Here is a 26706-nt window from a genome sequence, read left to right as displayed (position 1 = left end):
ACTTAATTATCTTGTCTCTTTAGTCTCCTTTAATCTGGAACATTTCTACAGGTTTCTTTGTCTTATAACATTGACATCTTTGGAAAATGTAGTTGTTAGCTTGCATTATTCACCTGGGTATCAGTGATTGCTCACATTTTCCCTACTTTATCTTAACAGAGCAGTTATAGCAATAAGAACCAAATATATTTTATTATTGAACACTTAACTGTGCTAGTCCAAACTCTTTACATATACATAGTAACCACTAGATCCTTATAGCAACCCTATGAGGTAAATACAGGTTGTATAAGTACATAGAAAACAGAGGAAGAGAGAGGTTCTCAGTCTAGTTTATAAGAGGTGGAGCCAGGATTCAGAAAGCAGTCTAATGGAATGTCCACTCTCTTTACCACTATACTGTACTAAAATATAATTTTTCTTCAAGAACTATAGAATTATTGGCTTTTTGAGACTGCTGACCTTTATTATCTTCTTTTTCTTTCCTACTGCTGCCTGCCTCTTACTCTCATTGACTTTACATTTAGACGTTACTTAATTTTTCCTCTTTTTATCTGAATCCTATTCCTTCATCCTTCAGGTGAACTGCTACATCGTAGTGGGGGTATTATTTATTTATGTTCTCTTATGGTTATAACTTTTTTTCCTGTGATTCCATTTTCTTTGTCCTAGATTTTTCAGAGTTTGGAGCATTTATAGAAACTGGTAGCTTCTAGAAGATTCATCTCCAGATAGCCGCAACTTGACCGTATATAAGTTTCAGTGCATTCTTTGTTCCTTCCTTAACTAGCAGAACTTTTAAGGAGTAGTGGCAGGTAGTTTTGTTTTTTTCTAATGAGTCTGTAAGTAGTCCTTCACTACTGTTTCTTCTTAAACCAAACACAAAATTCCCTGCTGTTGAGCTTTCGGAGTGTTGTAGTTTTCTTCCCCATTATGCCTGTTTTACAGGTAAAGTCTTTTTTTTTTTCCTCTCCAAATAGCCACTATGTAAGGCCATATTTTCACAAAATAATGTCAAATATTGAACTAGTATGTTTAGAGAAAAGAATATCTTTGTAAATTATTTTTTATTTTAGAAACATTATGTTTTCTATTAGATGTTAAGAAAATTATTACATTATTGGTTCATAAATGTATAATGTAGAGATTAAATTACATATTAATGTAATAATTATACAATAATGATACAGTGATTAATATAATAATATTTAAATAAAATCAATCTCTATTATGCATAGCAATGAGGAAAATCTTTTTCATTGGCTATGTAAATAATAGCTAAATTCCTGAATATGAAATAATAAGAAATACATAGTATGTTTTTTCTTTTAAACTAGTAGTTAATATGTGTAAGTATGGTCAGATACATGTATATAAAGTTTTTTAAGGATTGAAGCATAGTAAAATATACTTGTAAATTAGGCTGAAAAATAAGTAGCTTACTCTGGTAATAAGTAAATACAAAATTAAAAATAAGTACCAACTGAAAATTACTAAATGGTATTATTATCTCTCTTTAGCCATAATAAAGATAATAATTAGTTTGTGCGAGGCCAGAGTTGTTGAGGATCCTAGAAAATAGCTCGGGTAGTAGATAAGCTGACATTTGCCCTCTTATCATGGGATTCATTAGCTCTTCTCTGAAGAGCATATAGAACACATTGATCCTGGATACATATCTTGTTTCTCTGAGGACATACTTTTCCTTTAAATCCACCTGCTTTTTTTCCTAGAGAGACATGGAAATAATTTCTGGCTCTTGTTCCACTCCTAACTTTTTTCCCCCACTGAAAACAGAGTGAATGGTGACACTGAGTTTTTCTAAAGGAACTTTATTTCCCATGCACTGTAAGATTGTATGATCATCATTAATCTGTATTGGGGCAATGTGTCATGCTGGCTGACAGTGTGGTGCTTCAGAATCACTCTAACTGGTTTTTATCCTGGCTCCTGTCTTTGCAAGATGTGTAATTTTCAGCAAATGACTTAACTTCTCCGTACCTCATTTTCCTCTTCAGTTAAGTGGGGGAATTTCATAGTGTTCTTAGGCAGAATAAATTAGATAATAGATGTAAAATGCTTAGCATAGTGCTTCATTTATTTTCAGTGCTTAATGTTAGCTGTTTTATTATCACCATCATCATATATATGTATGTTTTACAATTTAGTCTTCTTAAGTTTTACTGCCCTTTAATATGAGCAAAATGATGGCAATTAGGGAGAATGAGGAGAACATACTGGAGTCTTGATCTTTACTCAAGTTTTTCTGTTTTGAGTAGCCAAAATACTCTGTTATATTAGAGTAACCATGACAAAAACAAAACAAAACTACCCAACAATAACACAATACCACCAAAACATTAAGCAAATTTGAATTTAAGATAAAATTAATGCAGCATTTATTCAGTAATTATTCTTTAATTATATGTAATTAATAACTTGGAACATTTTAAATCTAAAATGTATTATGTAATTTTTAAAAATTTTGTTTTACCTGGTAACATATTCTTTTTATCATTTCAGAATGATGATATTGAAACAGATATTAACAAACTAAAACCCCAGCAAGAACCGGGACGAACAATAGAAGATCTAAAAATGTATGAACACCTTTTCCCTGAGCTTGTTGATGATTTTCAGGTATAAATATAGAAAATTCAGCATCTTAACTGATTTTAATAAAAAGTTATTTTTTCTCCCTTCGGTTAATAATCACTGTTTTTATTTTCTTTCCATTTCTAAAAAGTGAAACTAGCATTGCTTTTCTGAGTGACATTGAATAATTATGTCAATATCCTGAGCTGCAGTTAAGCAATTGTAAAATGAGGGGAGATGGGCTTGGCGTGGTGGCTCACACCTGTAATCCCAGCACTTTGGGAGGCTGAGGTATGTGGATCACAAGGTCAGGAGATCAAGATCATCCTGGCCAACAGAGTGAAACCCCGTCTCTACTAAAATACAAAAAAAAATTAGCTGGGTGTGGTGGCACGTTCCTGCAGTCCCAGCTACTTGGGAGGCTGAGGCAGGGGAATAGCTTGAACCTGGGAGGCAGAGGTTGCAGTGAGCTGAGATCTCGCCACCACACTCCAGCCTGGTGACAGAGCAAGACTCCATCTCAAAAAAAAAAGAGGGGAGATGGACTATTACATTTTTTGTCGCTTTAGTTTTTCTGCATCACTTTAATGGACATAGTTTTTTTATTCAGCCTGGATTACAGAGCAAGTCAAGTTGATTGAATTGTTGGCAATTAGCTGGCTTTTGTGGTTCTTTGGATAAGTCTATGAAATCGCCCAAGATCTTAAAGTGTCAAAGAGTTTGAATTAGATAATCTCAAAGATTTGTTTAGCCCTTCCTTTGTTCCCCAAATTTCGTATACTTAATTTCTAGTTGCTTAAAGAAAAATACTTTGTTGTGAGGTTATAGTTGTGAGGTTATAGGTGAGAAATAAAAAAGAAATATTTGTTGCCGGGTGTGGTGGCTCATGCCTGTAAGCCCAGTACTTTGGGAGGCCGAGGTGGGCAGATCATTTGAGGTCAGGAGTTCGAGACCAGCCTGACCAATATGGCAAAACCCCGTTTCTTCTAAAAATAAGAAAATTAGCCGGGCATGATGAGACGCACCTGTAGTTGCAGCTGCCTGGAGGCTGAGGCAGGAGAATCTCTTGACCTGGGAGATGGAGGTTGCAGTGAGTCAAGATCGCACCATTGCACTCCAGCAGCCTGGGCAACAGAACAAGACTTTGTCTAAAAAAAAAAAAAAGAAACATTTATCACCTAGAGTTTACATTTCATGGTTCTAATCATTCAGGTTTCAGCTTGGGAACTTAGGAGCCTTAGATGCCATAAAAGATGCAACGACTGTCCACCTTCTGCAGCCCTCCCTGCCACCCCCTGCTCTGGTGTCTTGGTATTCCCCCTAGATTTGAGGTACATGAGAAGGTACTTTGAAATCAGGGGTAATGGAAGGCAGGAATGAAAGAGAAGGTATTTGTCAAAAGAAAAAAAAAAAAGAAGACAGGAAGAGGCATTTGAGAAAGGGTACAGGTTGATTCTCTTTCATTCAACCTATAGCAGTTATCCATGAGCTCTTTTAACACATTTGTGTCTAGCTAAGAACCACTTGAAAATATCAGCAATAACAAATACTGCTAAATCAAGGCAGAAGAATACTGTGGAAAAAGTTTTGAGGAGGAAATCGATTATTGTGTGAAGAAGTCACCTGTTTCTTCTGTACCTTCTACTTTTTCTGTACATATGAGAAATATATACGGTAGGCCCCCCTTATCCATGGGAGATAGGTTCCAAGACCCCCAGTGGATGCCTGAAACCAAACCCTTTATATACCATGTTTTTTTGATCTGATAACAATTGGCTACTGAGTGACTAACAGGTCAGTTGCATAGATATTGTGGATATGTTGGACAAAGGATGAGTCATGTCCTCACTGGGATGGTCCATGGTGGTATGCTACTCAGAATGGAGCACTCTTTAAAACTTACAAATTGTTTATTTCTGTACTTTTCCATTTAATACTTCAGACTGTGATTAACCTCCAGTACTGAAACCATGGAAATCAAAACCTTAGTTAAGGGGGCACTACTCTCATGTGATTACAAATTGTAGTTTTGATTTGGGAATAGAAAAAAGTAACTTGATTATGGGTATTAAGTCCAGGACTTTGATTCTTATCCTTTCACAAATGAGTTTTCCTTCTTCTAGATTGTGATGAGTTGTTCTTGCATTCTATGTTTAGATTCCCTGTTTTCTAATTATAGTTTGTCACCCGGAATAGGCTAACCTTGATGATTTCCTACATGGCAATTTATGAACAGCCGGCCAACTTGTCCATTAGTTTGGCTGCTCCTAGAGCAGTTTCCTGCTTTGTGTCTGAATAGGTGTGGCCAGGGTCAGATTGTAAAGACAGATCTGAGTGAAAGAGCTTCTCACTAAGTTACTCCTTTTTATTTTCTTTAAGTGAAAGATGCTGCTTCAGATATTTCAAGTAGTACACATTTATTAATGCATAGTCTATTCTGCTGTAAAGATTTATATAGAGTAGCTTTATTTCTGTAGTGTATGTAATAGGAAATAGCATGTTGTCTTTTATTTACATAATCAGAAAATTATTTCTAAGGTAATTGTGTTGCCACTTGATTATCTTTGTCATTTTTAAGTTTCAAAGGAATGCATTAATTGTACTTTAGGCTCTGTTTTTTGAAGTGTGTATTTGAATTTTAGGCAGCGATATGTAAGTGACGTGCTTTCAAGGATTAAAAAGATTGCTTGGTTCCAGATAAGGATGTGTTGGAAAGAATATTCTTCAGCTATCTTTGTATCAATTTCTTGTAGATCATGAGATAATAAACATAAATGAAGTTAATTTCAATTATGACTTTTTCCACTTTCATTTGTATATTATTTTCAGCATCAACCATTAATGCTTAAGATTACTTTATGTGTTTGTTTCAATCTTGAACACTGCCCGCTTTGTTTCCAGATGTGTTAAGGCCAGTATTCAGTGGCCAGATGGAAGGAAAATGAATGCTATTTGAAGGCAACATATAGTATTATTAAAGTAATTATCAACATCCTTTGTGAAGTGACCTTACCATGCTTTTAAAGCTATGTTTATTTATTCATAGTGACAATTATAGTTTTATTTTCTCTTGTTTCTTGATGGCAGAATATTGAAAGTATCAAAATTCTGCATTTTCACAATTCGTTTATTCATATGTCTGTGGTAGCATGATGGCATTTGCTATGTGGACTTTTGTTATATTTTGTTTTTCTTTCTTGTTTTCCTCTTGTTAAATTTGGTTTTAAATTTTTGTCAAAGTTATTCATGGAGAAAGTTTAAAGCGTCAAATAGTTTTACATAGGTAATCCTTTCTCACATGCTAAATCCTGAAATTACTTTTTGTATGTTTTTGAAGTTAATCCTCATATCTCTAAGTAATATGTTTAAAGTGCTGTGTCTTGACTTTTGCTGCTTTCATTCTTTTTTATTTTCTTTTTTTGCATTGTCATCTAAGGTAGACATCCAGTAATTTTCAGCCTTATTCTTTTCATATATATGTGTGTGTGTGTGCGCATGTGTGCACACACAAGGGTGTGTATGTATGCATGCATAGATAGGCTATAAATTTTCCTATAATTACTGTTTTTGCTGCATCTTATAAGCAGTAATTTTGATGTTTAATGTTTTTATTATCTTTACTCTGAAACTTTTTTTTTGATTCATTCGTTTTTTAAAAAATAATTTTTAAAATTGGCTTTCTAAAAAAGATAAAAAATTTTAAATCTTTTTAATTTATTTCTAGCATATAGTTGTAGAATAAGAAGACACATTCTTTATAATCATAACCTTTTAAAAATTTTGAGGCTCGTTTTATGGCCTTGGATATGATCAACTTTTGTTACTCTTTCTTATGTGTTTGAAAAGAATTCTATACTTGTTAGTCACAGTTGTCTATTTGCCTATTAGGACAAGATTGTTAATTGTGTTGAGAAGCTAAGTTCTATTTTACCCTTACAGATTTTTATTCTTATTCTATTAATCACTGTGAAAAGTATTTTTAAAATTTCTCACAATGAAAAAATTTCTCACTGTGATTATGATTATGAGTGTGTTTCTATTTGCAGGTCTGTTAGTTTTTTGTTCTATATTTTTTGAGGGTTATTATTTATTGTATATACACGTAGATTGAGTTTTCTTCCTTTTTGAATTGGACTTTTTATCATTATGAAGTGACTATCTTTACCTCTAAGATTCTAAGACAAAAAGCACTTTAAAAAAATTAATGTACTTATATTAACTTTAACTTTTCAGTATCCTTCGATGTGTATTTTTTAAACAGTGTATAGTTGTATTTTTAAAATACCAAATCTGAGTTTTGTCATTTAACTGGAGCATTTAGATCATTTACATATAATTACTTCTATATTTGGATTTATATTTATGAAATGTTATTTTTAATAGTTTTATCTCTTTATCTCTTTTTTTGCCTTCATTTGGATTATCTTTCTCTTACTCCACCATTTCCTTATTACTAGTTTTAAAACTATATACAGTCTTTTTATTTTTTATTTTAATTAACTTTTTTGAGGTATAACTTATATAAACTGTATCCATTTAAAGTGTTAGTTTGATTATTGACAAATACGCAAAAATTCTAGTTACTCTAGATTTTCCAACATATTTATCAAAGTCTAAAGTAAATCAGGACCTTTCTTTCCTCTTTCCCTCAGCCATAAATGGAAACTTCGAATATTCTAACTACCATGACTTCCCAAATCAACATATATATACATATATACTTTTTTGAGTATACATAAAAAGCAAAAAACACAAAAATAAAAAACATCAAGTGGGTTTTTTAAAAACTAGAGTTAAGATACATAAAAAACCTATTTGACATTACTGCTTTGCTTTTTTATGTTTACTGTAGACTTACCCACATTTTTACCACTTTAAAATTTTTCATTACCTTTTGTGTCTCAGACCTTCTGTTGGGATCATGTCGTTTAGTGGCGTGTACTTGCATGTGCACTTGCGCACATGCTGTCTTGCTCTCCCTCCCCAAAAGTGTCTTTATTTTGTAAACATTCTTAAAATTAGTCTCTTTCTCTGACTACTTTTAAAAAATCAACTTTATTGAGTTATAATTTACATACAGTAAGTTTCACTTTTCAGTGAGTTTTGACACATTTATACACCTATGTGACTACCACCCATTGAGACAGAAATATTTCTTATCATTCCAGAAAGTCTCCTTGGGCCCCTTGTAGTCTGTTCATCTCCTGCACAGGTGACTGCTGATCTGCTGTCTGTCACTGTGACTAGTCTTGACTGTTTTAGAACTTCTTATAAATTGAATCATACAGCATTTACTTTTTAGAGTCAGGCTTCTTTTGCTGAGCATATGTTTTTGAGGTTTCCTCATGTTGCTGCATATAACAGTGGTTCTTTCCTTATTGCTTGATAGTGTTTTATTGTGTAAATATACCACAATTTCTTTGTGGATGAGTGTTGGAATGTCTGAAGTTTTAGACTTCGTTGGACTTTAATATGAGTAAAGTTGATAACATTTTGTGCACAAAATTTTTTGGGGTGGCCAGGTGTGGTGGCTCATGCCTGTAATCCCAGCACTTTGAGAGGCTGAAGTGGGTGGATCACCTGAGGTCAGGAGTTCAAGACCAGTCAGGCCAACATGGCGAAACCCCGTCTCTACTAAAAATACAAAAAGTTAGCTGGGCATGGTGACGGGCACCTGTAATCCCAGCTATTCGGGAGGCTGAGGCAGGAGAATCGCTTGAACCCGGGAGCTGGAGGTTGCAGTGAGCTGAGATCATGCCATTGCACTCCAGCCTGGGCAACAAGAGCAAAACTCTGTCTGCAAATAAAAAATTTAAAAAAAAAAAAACTTTTTGGGGAGATATGCTTTCATTTCTCTTGGGTAAATACCTATCAGTGAAATTGCTGGGTGGTATGTGTGGTAAGTATATGTTTTTATTTTATAAGAGACTATTTTTGGTGGCTTTTAACATAACACTATTTTTGCTTTAATGCTACAGTTCCTAGTAATGTTGACTAAGTGTGGATTTTGTTTTTTAAAATCCTGTTTGGGATTTATTGTATTTGGATTCTGTGAGTTGTTTTCTCATAAGATTTGGAAAAACTCTGTGTTGTCTTCTTCGGTTACTGCATTTTGTTTTTGCCTTCCCTCTTTTGCAGTTCTAATTGAATGTAGACCTTTTTACTCCCTTTCATGTCTTTTAACCTCTTTTTTCTGTTTTCCTTTTCTTTGCCTCTCTATGCTGCCTTCAGGTTATTTCATTAGAACTATCTGTCAGTTTCCTAATTCTCTTTTTGGCTTTATCTCGTCTGTCATTAGAAATATCTACTGGGGCCGGGCGCAGTGGCTCAAGCCTGTAATCCCAGCACTTTGAGAGGCCAAGGCGGGCGGATTACAAAGTCAGGAGATTGAGACCATGGCCAATATGATGAAACCCCGTCCCTACTAAAAAATTCAAAAAGTAGCTGGGTGTGGTGGTATGTGCCTGTAATCCTAGCTACTCGGGAGGCTAAGGCAGAGAGAATTGCTTGAAACAGGGAGTTGAAGCTTGCGGTGAGCCGAGATTGCGCCACTGCACTCCAGCCTGGAGACAGAGCGAGACTCCGTCTCAAAAAAAAAAGAAAGCTTACAAAATGCATTTGATCAGTCTTTCTGGTTTTCTATATTTTATTTCTTTGAACATATTAAATATGGTCTTTTTTTTTTTTTTTTTTTTTTTTTTTTTTGCTCACCAGCTTGGGCTTTACTTTAGTTCAGTACTGTTTTTATCAGACCCGTAACTGCTGGCTCTACTTAGAGTGACAGTTTTGCTGAAGGTTCTTATCCCCACCTCTCCTGACATCCTCTAAGCTCTTGCCTGGAGCCAAGAGGCCTGGTGGTGAAGTAAGGATAGGGTGTGGATCAGGAGATTCTCAACTCCTTGGCTTCTAGGCACCGTCCAGCTGGGAGGCAGAGGGGAACTTGTACTCTGAAGCCTGTGACTCCTCTTAAGTCTCACATCTCTTCACCACTACTCTGGTGCCCTGGTTATCTGTCCCACAGCGAGAGGTATTTTATGTCCATAAAGTGCCCGTGGTAAGTGCTCAGAATTCATCTCTTGGCTGTGGCGGGTGCTGTCATTTCTCATTCCATTGAGGGGAAGAAACTGAGGCACAGTGAGTCCAGAGGAGAATGGGTCAGGGTTGTGGGAGGAATGAATGGGCCTAGCTAGTGACTTGTAATGGCAGCCAGTCTCTGCCTGCTTCCTAGCCTTCCAAACCCGGGAGTCTCCATCCTTCCCATCCTCTGTTCTAACTGGCCTTGTCAGATGCTTTTCCCCACTGTACTTTTCCCCTCCCTGCTGCCAGGTACTGTTAGATTCCAAAAATAAAAGGAAAAAATAATTATACACTCTGCTTCCTTGTTCTCCCCTCTTCCACCCTGAGCTTTGGGGTTAGGGGACTAAAATGTCCCCCTTCCAGAATCCCTCCCACCTTGGTCTGCTGGCTCTACTCCCTAGCCCAGAGCAGTGATTTGGATTCAAATGCCCTGTAACCTTCAGCCTCCTTACTGCTCCTTTCTTGACCTCTCCTAACGCTGTGCAGACCCAGGGGACTCTGGGGTCTCTATACTCTTTCTAATTGAAATATGGTCATTTCTTAGTCTGAGTTTCTGGTAGGTCTTTTTCAATATCTAATGTTTCTTTTGATTCTTTTTCTTTCTACCTTGTTGAATTGTATGTTTAGATTTCTTTTCTTTTTTATAATTTTGTATGTGGAAATTATGTGGAAACTCCAGAAGCTGTTGCTTTTGAGAGTCACCATTATAGATTGAATCCTCAAGGGCTTTTGGACCACCAAGATGACGTGAATGCAGGCTGCGAATCCATGTGATTTAATGGCCGGCTTTTAATACCAGTTTGTGAGTAGTGATACTTTTCACCATCTTGGAGCTAAGGTTTAAAAATTTGAGACAGTTGGCTTTTCTTTTTATGTGTGTGTTTTTTTTTTTTTTTCCTTTTATGGTGGGAGTATTTCTGGGACCTATATATTGAAGATGTAGTTCTGGAGTTTCATCTTTTTGAGAGGAAAATCACCTTAATGCCAGTTCAGGGTTTTTCTCCTGTCCTTCATTGCCTTTGAGATGAGAAAATCTGTACTCAAGGTCACCTGGTTTAGCAAATGTTTTCAAAGTGAAAGGTAGCTTCAGTCTTTAGCTTATCACATAGGGATCCCTTCTTCATTTGATACTTTGCCTTTATCCTTGCTTTCTTATCCACTTAATGACAAACTTAAAATATTTTAATATATGTAACAATTGTAAATATTTAATATATGTAAAAATTGTAAATAGTTCTGTGAGGTGGATACTTAGCCTACCATGTTTCCTACAAAATGTGTTTTGTTTTTGTTTTTGTTTTTCTGTTTTTTTTTTGAGACGGAGTCTCGCTGTCGCCCAGGCTGGAGTGCAATGGCGCGATCTCGGCTCACTGCAGGCTCCGCCCGCCGGGGTTCACACCATTCTCCTGCCTCAGCCTCCCGAGTAGCTGGGACTACAGGCGCCCGCCACCTCGCCTGGCTAATTTTTTGTATTTTTAGTAGAGACGGGGTTTCATTGTGTTAGCCAGGATGGTCTCCATCTCCTGACCTTGTGATCCACCCGCCTCGGCCTCCCAAAGTGCTGGGATTACAGGCGTGAGCCACCGCGCCCGGCCCAAAATGTGTTTTTTAATGCAAACTTACTACCCCTTTGACCCTTTTAAGGTAAATCTACCTATTTCCTCCTTAGTGCTTCCACTGTCTTCTTGGCTTAGCTGTAGTACAGGGGATCCTGTGAATCATCTTTGAATCCTTGCTTTGTATACAGTGGACATTCAAGGAATAAATCACAATGGAAGATTCTTAATTTGGACTCCATAATGCATATAAGGAAATTAACCCAAATTAAAAGATAATTGCAAATCCAGAAAAATATTTTCAAAAAATGGGTTAGCTGGAGGATTCGTGTATGTTTGTGTGTACAAATTTTTTAACATGAAAATGTATACCATAAAAAGAGAAAACCCTGTATCCAGGAACAAAAAAGTTACCTATGAAGAATTGCGACTGATTAACAGATGTATAAAAAAAGTGTTTGCTTCCCAGTAGTCAGAGAAATGCAAACTAAAATAGTAGTAAGATAATATTTGTTATCCACCACATTAGAAAATTTTTTTTTAAAAACTATAGTATCGAATGTTGGCAAAGAAGAGAGCAGTTGAAATACTCTTATGTATAGTTACTGGGAATATACATTAATACAAGTGTTTCTGGAGAGTTTGGTATTCTGGCCAGTTTGCATTTTTAAAATTGATTATAATATCTGATTCTGCAGTTCCATATCAGTGCTTAGGAAATCATTATAAACAAAGCAAAAACTCTTTGCAAAAAGATTTTTATTGCAGTTTTGTATAATAGCAAAATTTTGGAAATGACTTAAATATACACCGTATTTATCTGTTTAAATCATCCAAAAAAGAATGATCTGGCCCAAAATGTTTGCCACTGTCATTCAGAAACCCTGCACTAGGATCTTATCTTTCAAAAATAACTCATGTCATGACATCGCTCCCTGTCATGGCTTCCAATCTCATTCAGAGTAAAAACCCAAATTCTTATAGTGCGCAAGGCTCTCCAGCACTTGGCATTCATCGTGGCATTCATCTTGTCCATTCTTTGCCAGCTATCCCATCCTTGCTGTTCTTTGAACACCTCAGGTGTTCTTCCAATCTGGGAGCTATGTGCTCTAGTCCTCTCTGCCTGGAATGCGCCCCTTGTGTGGTGCCCTCACTGTCTTTGCTTGTATTTCATCTGCTCATGAGGCTCCCTAACCAATGGCATTTAGAGTTGCCACCTACCTCTGCTCTCTTGGTACTCCCAATCCACATTACATCCTGCCTGTCCCGCCCTCATTTTTTTTTTTGAGACAGAGTCTCACTTTGTCACTCAGGTTGGAGTGCAGTGGCATGATCTCGGTTCACTGCAACCTCCACCTCCTGGGTTCAAGCGATTCTCATGCCTCAGCCTCCTGAGTAGCTGGGATTACAGGTGTCCACCACCACGCCCAGCTAATTTTTGTAGTTTTAGTAGAGAGGGGGTTTCACCATGTTGGCCAGGCTGGTCTTGAACTCCTGACCTCAGGTGATCTCCCTGCACAGCCTCCCAAAGTGCTGGGATTACAGATGTGAGCCACCGTGCCTGGCCTTGCCCCCCCCCCCCCCCCCCCCCTTTTTTTTTTTCTGTAGCGCTTTACCCTTCTAATGTTCTATATGTAAAATATATATCATATTTATTACTTGTATTGACAGTCCTCTCTTCTACCCCATACAAATGTAAGCTACAAAAGGGAAGAGTTGTTTTTTTAAGTGTCTTAAGTGCTTGAGACAAAGCTTGGCACAAAATAGACACTTCATAAATATTGCACAAAACAGACACTGTAATGTTATTGAATTAATGAATAACAATTTAGTTGTTGTCCCTAATAGGATTTTGGAGTCTTTACGTTTTTCTGTTAAGAATTCTAAGATTTCCTACATTTCTGTGACATGTAGGCATTATTTTTATAATAGAAAAAGTAGAGTAGGTGTTATGAATTTTGTTGTGGTTAAAAATTTTGTCTTTTTAGTGAAATGAAAACATATCCTGTTTTATTTTAAAATCTCCAAAAATTTCTGAAGCACTATATAACGTGAATGTAGTTTTGTTAATATGTTTTAATATTTACAGTTAAAAGATTAAGCATTTTTTTATTTTCAAAGGACTATGATTTAATCTCCAAAGAACCAAAGCCTTTTGTATTTGAGGGAAAAGTACGTGGTCCTATTGTTGTTCCTACGGCAGGCGAGGAAACATCTGGGAATTCTGGCAATTTAAGAAAAGTAGTAATGAAGGAGAACATATCTTCTAAAGGAGATGAAGGTGAAAAGAAGTCTACCTTTATGGATCTAGCAAAAGAAGATATTAAAGATCATGATAGAACATTACAACAGCAGCCAGGTGATCAAAATAGAACTATTTCATCAGTCCATGGTTTAAACAATGATATTGTAAAGGCCTTGGACCGAATTACATTGCAGAATATTCCTTCTCAAACAGCCCCAGGTTTTACTGCAGAAATGAAGAAGGACTGCAGTCTTCCTCTTACTGTCCTTACCTGTGCTAAAGCATGTCCACACATGGCTACTTGTGGAAATGTTCTGTTTGAGGGAAGAACAGTTCAACTAGGGAAGCTTTGCTGCACTGGAGTTGAAACTGAAGATGATGAAGATACGGAGTCAAATTCATCAGTAGAACAAGCATCGGTTGAAGTACCTGATGGACCAACACTCCATGACCCAGACCTCTATATTGAGATTGTGAAAAATACAAAGTCTGTCCCAGAATATTCAGAGGTGGCTTATCCCGATTATTTTGGTCACATTCCGCCTCCATTCAAAGAGCCTATTTTAGAAAGGCCTTATGGTGTACAAAGGTGAGTTGCATATTTCTTCCCTCTTCTAAATAAGGCTATTGTCAAGATATGAGGCAGTCTTAAAAAAATTACTTTGGGCATTTAGGAAGATAATTACTGTGAGTTACAAGTTACTGTATTTTTAAATTCTGCTGTGGAAATTTTGCCTTGTTTTGAAATTGTCTTTGTTGGTTTACTTTATTTCTTGAGCTTATTCCTTATTCAGATGAAGCCAGAATGATAAACCTGACCATTGGATAGTTTAGAAATTTTCTATTATTACTGAATCTTAAAATATGAAAACAGATTATTTAATAATCTTTGAGTAAATATTCTTAGCAATATTTGTTAACTTAGTAATTTGTCGTTTGAACTTGAGTTAAGTATATGATTTAAAAATAGGCTATAAATCACAACAGGGCAACTACAATCAACAGTAATTTATTGTGCATTTAAAAAGTAAAAGTATAATTGGAAGAAAGGTTAAATACTTGAAGTGAGGGATACCCCTTTTACCCTGAAGTGATTATTATGCATTGTATGTCTGTATCAAAATATCTCATTTACCCCATAAATATATATATATACCTACTGTGTACTAACAAAAATTAAAAATTGAAAAAATAAAAATAGACTATAAATGAAGCAATATAGACAGTATAATTTTGTAAAGTTTGAAATTTTAATTGGAAATATATAAGATAAAAATACAGGATTCATAAAATCAATAAGGTTATTAAATATTGCCAAGTAAGATTAGATATTGCAAATAATATTAAATATTGCCAATGAGTGAATATTTGTCATACAAAAATATCTTTTTTGGTGCATTTGGACTGGTTTTGGTGATTATGGACAAGGTTTTTTGATAATGGCTTATATCAGTATCTGAAAAAAAATTGTATACCCTTGTTACTAGTATGTAATGAAAAAGGAAGAACTTGCTGTATTTGATTCTCTTTAGACTGTAAGTTCCTTCGAGAAAATAACTGCATCTTTTTTTTTTTTTTTTTACCTGTAGCATCTTATATAATTCATTATTTTTACTTGGCAACTTAGTGTATGTTTAATGCCACTGGTTGGCCCCTTGATCCACAGATGTGTCATCCCATATGTCATAGCATCAGAATGGGGGACTTACTTCCCTGGGAAAGATGTGTGGGAGTGGGTCTGTGCCAATCTACCATGTTACAGATGGCACCATCCAGAGGCAGCTGGCCTCGTGGAGTGCTACAGTGGCCTTCAAAAGGCCCATGCAAAGCTCTAACTCAGGAAATCCTCTGCATGGTTGGGTTGCCATCTTGCAGCATGCAGTACATACACTAAATTAGAAATGTTTGCATAGTTCCATAGAAAGAATACACAAGCCTGGGAACCAGGAGGTGGGAACAGAAGTGGCCCTATTTAGTGTAGCATGCAGTATCCACCCAGGGACTTTCTGTTTTCTGTCCCTCCACCTCTGGGCTCTGCAGGGTTAGAAGTCCTCGTTCCCAAAGTGGGTGCAGTCTTACCACAGAGTACAATGTAACAACAAGATGTGGTTGCCAGTGGGGTACTCTGGACTCCTTGTGTCTAAGACCAGCAGGTGAGGGGAAAAGCATACCATTTTGACAAGTGATTGACCCAGATCAGCTAATGGAGGAAGGGTTGTTTTTACACAGCAGCAATGGGTTGGCTATGTGTGGAACATAGGCAATCCAGTGATTGGCCTGTTGCCTACTCCCTTCCTCAATTTTAACTGTGAATGGACACGTTACAGCCACCCTGGAATGAGAATGATTCCCAGGGGCTCACACTGCTCAGGAATGAGAGTTTGGATTGCTTAATCAGATAATCTATCAAGACCTGCAGAGGTGACAGCTGAGGGTGAGGGGGATTTAAATAGATCCTGGGGCCTGGGTGCAGTAGCTCACCCCTCTAATCCCAGCACTTTGGGAGGCCAAGATGGGTGGATCACTTGAGGTCAGGAGTTTGAGACCAGTCTGGCCAATATGGTGAAACCCTGTCTCTACTAAAAACACAAAAATTAGCCGGGTGTGATGGCACACACTTGTAGTCCAAACTCTTCAGGAGGCTGAGGGAGGAGCATTGCTTGAACCCAGGAGGCAGAGGCTGCAGTGAGCCGTGATCGTGCCGCTGCACTCCAGCCTGGGTGACAGAGCAAGACTCTGTCTCAATAAATAAATAAATAAATAAATAAATAAGTAAATCGATCCTGTAAGTAAGTAAATTGATCCTGGGGGATAGAGATGAGGGGTTGCAACCCTGAGAACAATTGCAGTGATTGAGGATGAACTCTGTCCCACTGTTTTTCTTCCAAGTTTCCCCTCAGGAGAGGCCTACAAGAGCATATCTCATTGTGCCTTGGCATCTGCTTTTTGAAGAACCTGAACGACCCACCTGGAGTGAGTCAGAGTCAGGCAGCGACTTGATATTTCTTCTTTTCAGCATCATCTCTTAGGCTCTTTACCTCTCCAAAGTCAAAGATATCATCTTGACTGCAGAAGGCACTTACTGAATTTTAAGTGCTCTTTACGCCCTGAAAGCAAGTTTTGTTATTAAATTGCCTCAAACTGAAAGTATTTTCTCTTACTAGCCTGTAATATTTGAGGTAAGGTTAGAAGGAAGAAGGATTATAGAAAAGAGGCATAATTTTATATAAGCCTCTGATTCTCAGCCTTAATTTTAACCACCAAGGAACCCTCTAATTTCCTCTCATGGACTTTATATTATGAAAGCTTTCATCGGTCAGGACACTTACTTAGATATTTTACCTGTTTATGTTAGTAAGGGACATATATCCCTCCCAAGGAGTGCTTCTGAGCAACATTCGATAACCATTGCTAAACTCTATTTACTTGATTGTATATATCAATATGTAAAGAAACTTAACGTCTTAATTAAGTGTAGATGTATTACAGTTAAATGCATGATGACTTTGACTAGCTGTCATATCTCTGTGAATGTCTGTATGCAGATTGAGGACTACCACCCTTAGCTCTGGTGACCTCTGTCCTCTTTGAGCAGCTATTTCTGATATTGGGTTTTGTCCTTGCCTGGCTTGCTGGACCTTTCAGGTAATATTGTTCTATCCACGGTTCCAAGCTTCGCTTCCTCTCTCTCCCTGACTGAGCTTATACTATACTGATGATGGAGGAATTTATACATACTGGGAGTTACTGTGACTCTTCTCCAGCCTTCTCTGTCTTAATTTTTATTAGTTTTCTCACCTTGTTTCTGAAACATGGACCTCAGAATTATCCTGCAAATGCAATCTACAGATTAGAGTCCAGCTTCTTCCATATATTAGGGCATCTGTAGGACTTTTTCCTGAAGTAATTGACATTCTTACTCCCTGTGTACAGTGTAATATACCACTGAGTTCAAAACAAAGCTTTAAGTTACATTTTTGATAGTGTGAGGTAAGTAGCATGATAAGAAATCAAAAGGTGGATGAGAGTTGGTACAGATGCTTTAAACATAGATATGTTGGTGTATAAGTTAAAGTGCAAAGGAGATGCAGCTAAAGGAAACAAACACAAAATCCTGGAAATTTAAAACTCTGTTGTTGGCCAGGCGCGGTGGCTCACTCCTGTAATCCCAGCACTTTGGGAGGCCGAGGCAGGTGGATCACGAGGTCAGGAGATTGAGACCATCTTGGCTAACACAGTAAAACGCTGTCTCTACTAAAAATACAAAAAATTAGCTGGGTGTGGTAGCATGTGTCTGTAGTCCCAGTTACTCGGGCACCTATAGTCCCAGCTACTCACTTGAACCTGGGAGGCAGAGGTTGTGGTGAGCTGAGATCGCGCCACCGCACTCCAGCTTGGGCAGCAGAGTGAGACTCCATCTCAAAAAAACAAAACAAAACAAAAATAAAACAACTCCGTTGTTACCTGTATTTGCTCCTAGAAAGTTTGCGATGAGAAAAACAGGATTGGCTCCAAAACACCTTTGAGAATTGAGTGATCCACGTCTCTTCAGAAGTTTCAAAGATTTCTTTCCCTGTAAAGATGTTTTCCCATTGATTTTCATGACCTTGATGGAGATGTGTTCTGATTTGTTGCTGCAGAAATAAGTCATAAATTCTGAAGCAATCTAAAACCTTTGTCTGCTAGTCTCATCATCATATAATTGTATGGTGGTGACTCTTACCAAGTTTGACTTACTGGTATACCTGTGTTTCAAAGAACACCTTTCATCATATTTGTCCCTCCATTTTCATACCATATTTGCCAACATTTCTGTGGATATTAGATAGTTGACATGCAGCAGGGGTATAACCATATTTCACTGTGGAGTTGTAGCCCTGAGAACGACTGCATTGTTGGAGATGAAGTTTTCATATTTCAACAAAACAATATAATTCTATTTATATTACTTAGATGTATAGGACTTCCCCAATAATGTTAATCACCTTAGCCATGACTGCTACAAAAAATAAGGTATTTTTATTTAAAAATGTTTACAGATTGTGTAATAGACAACAGTACTTTGGTATTTGAAAGTTATTGCCTTTCCCCTCCTAATTTTATATATTCTTTGCAAATACAGTCAACCCTTGAACAACGCAGAGGTTGGGGCACCAGCCCCTGTGCAGTTGAAAATTCAAGTATAACTTGATTCCCTCAAAACTTAACTACTAATAGCTTACTGTTGGCCAGAAGCCTTACCAGTGATGTAAACAGTTCACACTTATTTTGTACGTTATATATATTATATACTGTATACTTGCAATAAAGTAAGTTAGAGAAAATAAAATGTTATTAAGAAAATCATAAAGAACAGAAAATATGTATACTAATCATTAAGTGGAGGTGGATCACCATATAGGTCTTCATCCTTGTCATCTTCTTGTTAAGTAACTGGCTGAGGAACAGCGAGAAGAGGATAGGTTAGTCTTACTGTCTCAGCAGGGGCAAAGGGGAATGAAAATCCACAAATAAGTGGACCTGTGCAATTCAAACCTGTGTTGTTCAGGGGTCAACTGAGTTTTTCAAGTGTTTATATGGGAGTTACGGTGAGCAGTGCAGTGTGGATCTTCGCAGGTGCATACTCCAAAGCCTCCAGTCTCCCTTTTCACCTTTTTACCCATTATTTTTGAATAATGGGTAGGAAACTCTTCAAAATTATTTCTTCCTCCAGTAACACTAATGTGAGACTTGAAGAACATATGGGTATGGCAGAAATGCTTGGATAATTGGGTTAGACTTGATGAGAGGGGTGAGACCATATATGTGGTGAGACATCTTGTCAGGGCAGGGCAGAATGCTCTCTGAAAAGCAAGTTTTAGACTTAACTCTCCCACTCTGTGTGTGTGTTCGCACGGGTAAATAACTTTATTTCTCTAGATACCGATTTTCTCAACTTTTTAAAAGCAAAGATTAGATCAGTGTTTGTCAAATTTGGGTTGATACTCATTAGTAACCAATATTAAAATAACAGTGTGTCACATGTAGTACAGCTAAGTATTGTTTCATAATTCTTTTGATTCACCTCTCTGTTTCTCTATTGTGGGCTTGTCAGATCTTTAAAATGTGTTTCTTGTTGGTCATATTAAAAAAAGTTTGGTTGTCATTCACTTAGGTTAGGGTTGGCATACTGTGGTCCGTGTGCCAAATCCATCCCAAATCTGCCAAATCTGCCTGGTTATGTTCAGCCCATGAGCTAAAAATGGTTTTCACATGTTTAAATGGTTAAAACAATTGAGAGGAAAATAAAGCTTCGTGGCACATGAAAATGATCTGAAATTCATATTTGTGTCCACAAATAGCACTTTGTTGGAACATAGCCATGTCTTGTTTTTTAATGCATTATCCTTGACTGTTTTTGTGCTACCATGGCAGAGTTGAATGGCTGTCATGTGGCCTGCAAAGCCTATCTGGCTCTTTGTAGGAGAAGTTTGCTGACCCCTGTAGCCACTCTGAGGGCTTTATGGTTCTATATTTGTGATAAAATACCAAATATAGTTCAGGTTAAAGGTATTTCCAAAGTACTCAGAAATGCTTATTTAAAAAAATACTTTGAGGATGGTAATTCTGGTTTGCTTATTTGCTTAGTCTTCTGCATCTTGTTTTTGAGCAAATGATGACATTTTGTGAATTATTTGCCAACTTATCACAGTCCCTACCTGAATGCATTGTAAAATTAATTAATGAAGAATTACTGTTTTATCACTTTCAGGAAAGGAAGCATTAGACTCCTTTAAATTAATTCAGTGAAAATATCCTGATTGTTATTTTTAATTTCTACTGTACAGTTATCTTATGTGCAATCACTGTTTTAAAGAAAGTTCAGTATAAAATGAATAAAACTTGGTTAAAAATCTTTTTACCTCCAAATGAAACAGTCCATTATAAGTAAGATTCATATCTCAGTGTCGATAGCACACTAACATTTAAAAAATTGTATTGTAAACACATACTGATGATTACTTAAACCTATATTTTTCGTTTAAGTTGGATTTAAAATTAAAATTAAATTGATCTCTTATTTTAAAATATGCTTAGCATTTTTGGTGCATTTTTTTCTGTTTTCATAGTCCATAACATTAGAGAGTAGGAAGAAATCACTTTTTGTCCCGTCCTGCAGAGATAACCATTATTAACATTTTGATTTATTTTCTTTCCATTGTTTTTTCATATATTCTAAAAAAAAAAAAAAAAAAAAAAAAATAGGTTTTTTTTTTGTTTTGTTTTTTGGTTTTTTTTTGAGACAGGGTCTTGCTCTGTCACCCAGGCTGGAGTGTAGCGGTATGATCTCGGCTCACTGCAACCTCTGCCTCCCAGGTTCAAGTGATTCTCTTGCCTCAGCCTCCCGAGTAGCTGGGATTACAGGTGCATGCCACCACGTCCGGCTAATTTTTTGTATTTTTAGTAGTGACGGGGTTTCACCGTGTTAGCCAGGATGGTCTCGATCTCCTGCCCTCATGGTCTGCCCACCTCAGCCTCCCAAAGTGCTGGGATTACCGGTGTGAGCCACCGTGCCCAGCAAAAAAAAAAAAAAAACCTGTATTTTTAAAAACTTTTTATCATAAATTACAATTTTATATAATATGTAATGCCTGTTTTAAAAAACATTCAAGGTATTTAAAAAAATACGCTTATGAAAATAAAATGAAAAATAAGGGAAAGGAAACGGTGACAACCACAAAAGCATGGTTAACTTCACTCCAAATGAGAGAAATGTAAATTAAGATGTACTGAGATATCATTTTCCACATATCAGATTGGCTAAAATCTAATTGAACATCACATTCTATTGATGAGGTTATGGAAAAACAGCCTCTCTCATACATTAAGGGTGGGAAAGTCAATTGAGAATACCACTGGTAGAGGGCGATCTGACAGATTCTATCAAGATTAATGTGCATGTTTCCTTTGACATGTCAGTCCCACATCTGGGAATTTGTGAGATATGTTTATTTCATAAATCTCACACATCTCTGTGCACACATAGTTTGCATACGTGTGAAGTGGCATTCAAAGTTTTTCACTGCAGTATTTTGAGATTGGATACAACTCAAGTGCCTATCTATCAGGGACTAGTTAAATAAATTATGGTGTAACCTTTTTATGAATAATGTGCAGTGGTTGAAAAAACAAAAAGCTGTCTCTACCCGATAGAGCTGTAAGATGTATTATTAAATGAAATAAACAAGGTGCTTGTTTTATGACATTTTAGACTTTGTATCAGAAAGAGGGAAAAGCAATCTACATTTATGTTTTCATCAAGTAAAATCTGGAAGAAAAGTAATAAAAGTAGTTCCTGATTATGTGGATGGAAGACACAGGTTGTGTTAATAAGTGAGACTTTTCATTTTTTGCTTTTATATCATACTTGATTTTGTGTAATGCCAGCATATTACCTTTTCAGAAATTTTAAATTAAAAAGTAAATAAAGAATTCTGGCAAAGGCAAAATAAGGAAACCAAAACCCTGGATTTCTTATATGAAGTTTAGAATGGCTTGGAAAACACAGGTACTTCTGGAATTGAGGCAATAGTGGAAGTATTGGTAGGAGCAAAAGCAGCAGATAACTTTTATTAAAGGCATTTTGTGGGCCAGACACACAATTCAGTAAGAAGCATTTTCTATGCAGTGTATATATGCATATAAAATGTGCCATTTGGTACTATAGCAGCTCTATGAGGAAGGTGCTATTATTTCTCTTTATTTTACAGAAGAGTAGGTTGAAGCTCAGGGTTGTTGAGTTATACTGATGGTAAATGGCAGAGCCAAGAGTCAAACCCTGGTCTATATCATGAACCTATCCTGTTGATCTTATATATGTACTGATCACATATATATGTTATACTCTCTGTAAAGAAGATGATCTTGAATCTTCTTTCTAGCAGATACAGATAATAATACGGAACCTCAGAGCATACTGTTAATGTGATGAACATTTCCCGTAATGTTCTTACAATAAATATAGCAATGAGATTTACTAAATTATTTCTTGTAGTGTTGCTCTGTGGTTGAAAACCTAACAAAGTACAATTTTGCTGGTGGCCACATATCACATATTTTTTTGAGTATGGACTGAATAGGCTATGTATTTTCTAGACAGTCCTGCATAAATTATTCCTTTCCATGCCAAGTCTTTGATAAATGTTGAATGGCAGTAAGTTTGAGGTTATAGTCCCTGAGAATACCTAGATTATTTGTTGTTCTGACTGGAAAGCCATGTATTTCAATAGGTGGCTGGGGTAAAGGAAGGAAGAGTTGTCATTCTTTTATAAAAGTTGATCTGCTTAACATAAATACATGTCTGAATAAAAGGCTGTTTCCTCTCCCTTTTTTTTTTTTTTTTTTTTTGTGAGACAGAGCCTTGCTCTGTCGCCCAGGCTGGAGTGCAGTGGCGCAATCTCAGCTCACTGCAACCTCTGCCTTTCGGGTTCAAGCAATTCTCCTGCCTCAGCCTCTTGAGTAGCTGGGATTACAGGCGCCCGCCACCACACCCGGCTAATTTTTGTATTTTTTAGTAGAGATAGGGTTTCACCATGTTGGCCAGGCTGGTCTCAAACTCCTGACCTCGTGATCCTCCTGCCTCTGCCTCCCAGAGTGCTGACATTACAGGCATGAGCCACCATGCCCTGCCTCTCCTCTTTATTAAAGAGGGCTTAGGGCAGGGCAAAGATTTCCCTCAAGTATTTTAGATCTAGTCTAATGTAAATGGGCAATTATGTCCCCCAAAATACAGTGTTAGAGGTTTACAAACGGGTATATAGGCCATTTTCAACTTGTACATGATTTGGCTTAACTTGCAGAGTGGCATTTTTTTTTTTTTTTAACCAATTGCCAGCCTTTAAAATTTGGGAGATTCCACATCTCCCAAACAAGTCCAAGTTTCTGGTGTTTCTTGAAGGTTGTCAACAACCTTTACCTCTGTTTCCTGCCTAGCAGCAGTCAGCTTGTTTTTAGACAGAAGCTGTGTCCTCAGTTTTCCACAGTTCCTGCCTGTCAGCCTCACTCAGTTCTCGTACCTGCTGGCCCGTTGGGCCCCAGCTCTTTGACACTGTTTTGCGTTATGGAACATCACTGTGGAACTGAGCTATTAAAACTAGCTTCTCATAACATTTTGCTAAAAAAACAAAAACCAAACCTTTGTGAATATTAATATTTACATATTTGTGGCATATATCAAACTTATTAATTAAATAAATTATTCTGACAAATAGATATATTTAGTCATTCACCCATACTTGACCACTTAAATTTTCGTGTGGTGTATTTTGAGTATGTGAAAGTGCCATATCCTTCACTATTGACCATCTGGTTGATGTAAATTCTGAATTTATTTATGTGTTACTATAATTGATAGCTTTTAAAAAAGCTTGTTTCTTTATAATTGGCATTTTAAAGTTATGACATTAAACTTACATCAAGAATGTGTAGCTTAATTTTTTGATACTAGATCTTTTTTTCCTGATAGACTACTGTGTCAGTAATGAGTTATTTTTTATAGAATAAAATTAAAAGTAAATTATTCTTAACTGTTTAACTAGTAGATTAAGATTAGTTTTAGCATTATACTTTTTTTTTAGTATCCTTTGTTTATATGTTTAACTATCATACCTTCTGATATTTTCCTGGTAATTTTTAATTTTTCAATTAGGGTAGGTTCTTGGCTTATTTTAAATTTAAGGTTATACTGTGATATTTTTAGGTATATTTCTAAACTATATGAGAGTTAATATCTTTTTATCATGGAAAAGTATCTTCGTGCAGAAGACTAGTTTCAGATTTGCCTGAAGTTTAAGACTGTCAGTGTTTAATGGATTCTTGAGATTTTGTTATAAACTATTTTGGTACACTTTCTCACCCTGCTCTCAATAAATCTATAAACCACAGTTCTTATCTGCATTACTTATCTTTAGCTGAAACGAACTAACTTGAAATTTAAATCAGTGCATGTAATCACCTTCTTCTTTAAGAATAAGTTTTACATGAGAAGTAGCTATGTATTAACACTAGCAGGACTTTGTGGCCAGTCTACCTGGAGTTCCAGGCAGTCTGGCTTTAGGAACCAAATCTGTTCTGTTTTGGCTATATTTTACTGTCCCCTATGTTGACACAGTTTGGTGATTATTGTCTTCCTTTGCTTAAATATTGATGGGGTAAAGATTGTGGGTCCTATGGGTGACTTAGTCTTCTAGGACAGTGGCAGGGATTGTAGGAATTTTTATTTTGTTGGACTGATTCAGGGAGAGATCAAGTCTAGAGAATTTTGTGTACTCAGGGAATCATCCTCTGCTCCCTCAAACAGGTGTTTCCCTTCCCTCTACCTTTCCTTTCCCACCACAAAAGAGAGGAGAGATTCTACAGAACATGCAGGCTGACTGCCAATTGCATTTTAGCTAAATTACAGCCAGGTGGGTTTGAAAAAATTCTTCTTATATAATCTCTGGCTTTTCACATCTTTATACCTTGTCATAATGCTGCTATAATGTATACAGAATTATTTGCCCAAGGGTTAGATAGTGAAACCACACCATTTCTATGTAGAAAGGCATAATAGACATTCAAGGTTTTTTTTCTTTTTTTCTTTTTAAATGATTGGACTTGTTGCTGTATTCTATGTGGTTATTTTCTAGAACTCAAATTCTGATGCTGATTTTTGTCTTGTTACGTATTGCTAATTTTTTTTGTATGCAAAATATATAGATAGAGGAATGATCATTTTTATTTTAAGAAATTTTTATCATATACTTTTTTCATTCGAAATTTATTTTGGAGAAAGTTGTACATTAGCGTATAATAATATATTTTGGTTAAACCTTTATGATTTCAGGACAAAAATTGCTCAAGATATTGAAAGGCTAATACATCAGAGTGATATCATAGATCGTGTGGTATATGACTTAGATAACCCAAAGTAAGTCTTGACTTTAATAAACTTTTATTAGTTTTAAGTTTTTCTATAAAATTTTAGTATTATTTCTAAAAGATAAAAAAAATTCTGTGAAAAATGTTGGTAGTTTTAAAAATAATAAATAAAAAACATAGTTAATTTATAAGTAGTTGTGAGTTAATTAGGTTTTCATCCTTTGGGATGTAATGGTAATGGTAAATCGTGTTTACCTACTTAACTCTATCATGAGATTTTGTTTGTTTTTAGGTAGATTTTTAATGGGCTTAAGGTAAAGGTTACACAGTGATGATGTATTTTTAAAAAACTGAAATTACTTTCACTTAGGAGAGTGGATATTTTACATGAAATGCTGGCTTGTCCTGCAATACTGAGCCTTCATTTCATTAGGATAACAAATTACCATCCCTTTCGAAGGAGCATCTGCTTGAGACTTCTCCACAGTCCCCACCACACCCTGTTGTCTCTCACTGCTTATAATTGGCTCAGTCATTTAGGTTGCCTGCTCCATCTTTGGAATGCATTTTTTTGTGATCCTTGATGCGTTAGTCATTTACTATTTAGGATTTTCACTGATATCATCACATTTTAGGATTTAAATGTAAGTAAATAAATGAAAATTACAAATATTGAGTTTGACTTTTATTTAGTCATCTGCCTTCTCATATGAGAAATTCAATTAGCCCTCAATGGCTTTCTTCTCTCCCTCAACATACTAATATTTTTGGAAAATTTCACATCTTGCCAATCATATGTGGAGGAAAAAAACACTTTTTTTTTTTTTTAGATGGAGTCCCATGCACTCTGTCTCCTAGGCTGGAGTGCTGTGGTGCAATCTCGGCCCACTGTAACCTCTGCCTCTTGGGCTTAAGTGATTCTCCTGCCTCGGCCTCCTGAGTAGCTGGGCCTACAGACACATGCCACCACGCCTGGCTAATTTTTTTTGTATTTTTAGTAGAGACGGAGTTTTGCCATGTTGGCCAGGATGGTCTCGAACTCCTGACCTCAGGTCATCTGACGCCTCGGCCTCCCAAAGTGCCGGGATTACAAGCGTGAGCTACTGTGCCTGGCTAAAACACTTTTTTTTTTTTTTTTTTTAAGTTTTGTTAGATTAGAGTATAAGCTGTAGCAAAGCTAATGACTAAATTTGAAATAATACCGTTATAAAAATGAGGAAACATATACCTTATTTATTTAATTATTTCAACATTGATAATTCTTTGTCAGATAAGACAGGCAGAAGTGGTAGAAACAGAAACTCAGGAACCCTGAGTGTGGCATACCAGTGCTAT

The 26706-nt window shown here is 36.4% G+C and overlaps 1 protein-coding gene across 7 annotated transcripts in view; it reads left to right on the top strand.

Moving 5' to 3' along the window:
* Positions 1–26706, top strand: part of AGTPBP1 (ATP/GTP binding carboxypeptidase 1) — a 202615-nt gene that overhangs the window by 101120 nt on the left and 74789 nt on the right. For all 7 annotated transcript variants that reach the window (XM_032164426.1, XM_032164425.1, XM_032164424.2 and 4 more), the window contains 3 exons: positions 2524–2640; positions 13350–14062; positions 25337–25420. In XM_032164426.1, coding sequence (XP_032020317.1) covers positions 2524–2640; positions 13350–14062; positions 25337–25420 — 914 coding nt within the window. The remainder of the gene's footprint in view (positions 1–2523; positions 2641–13349; positions 14063–25336; positions 25421–26706) is intronic.

The sequence above is a fragment of the Hylobates moloch genome, unplaced genomic scaffold (assembly GCF_009828535.3).
Source record: "Hylobates moloch isolate HMO894 unplaced genomic scaffold, HMol_V3 SCAFFOLD_10, whole genome shotgun sequence".
NCBI classification, from domain to species: domain Eukaryota; kingdom Metazoa; phylum Chordata; class Mammalia; order Primates; family Hylobatidae; genus Hylobates; species Hylobates moloch.
Note: the sequence above shows the minus strand (reverse complement) of the source record. Positions and strands in the feature narration are given on the sequence as shown.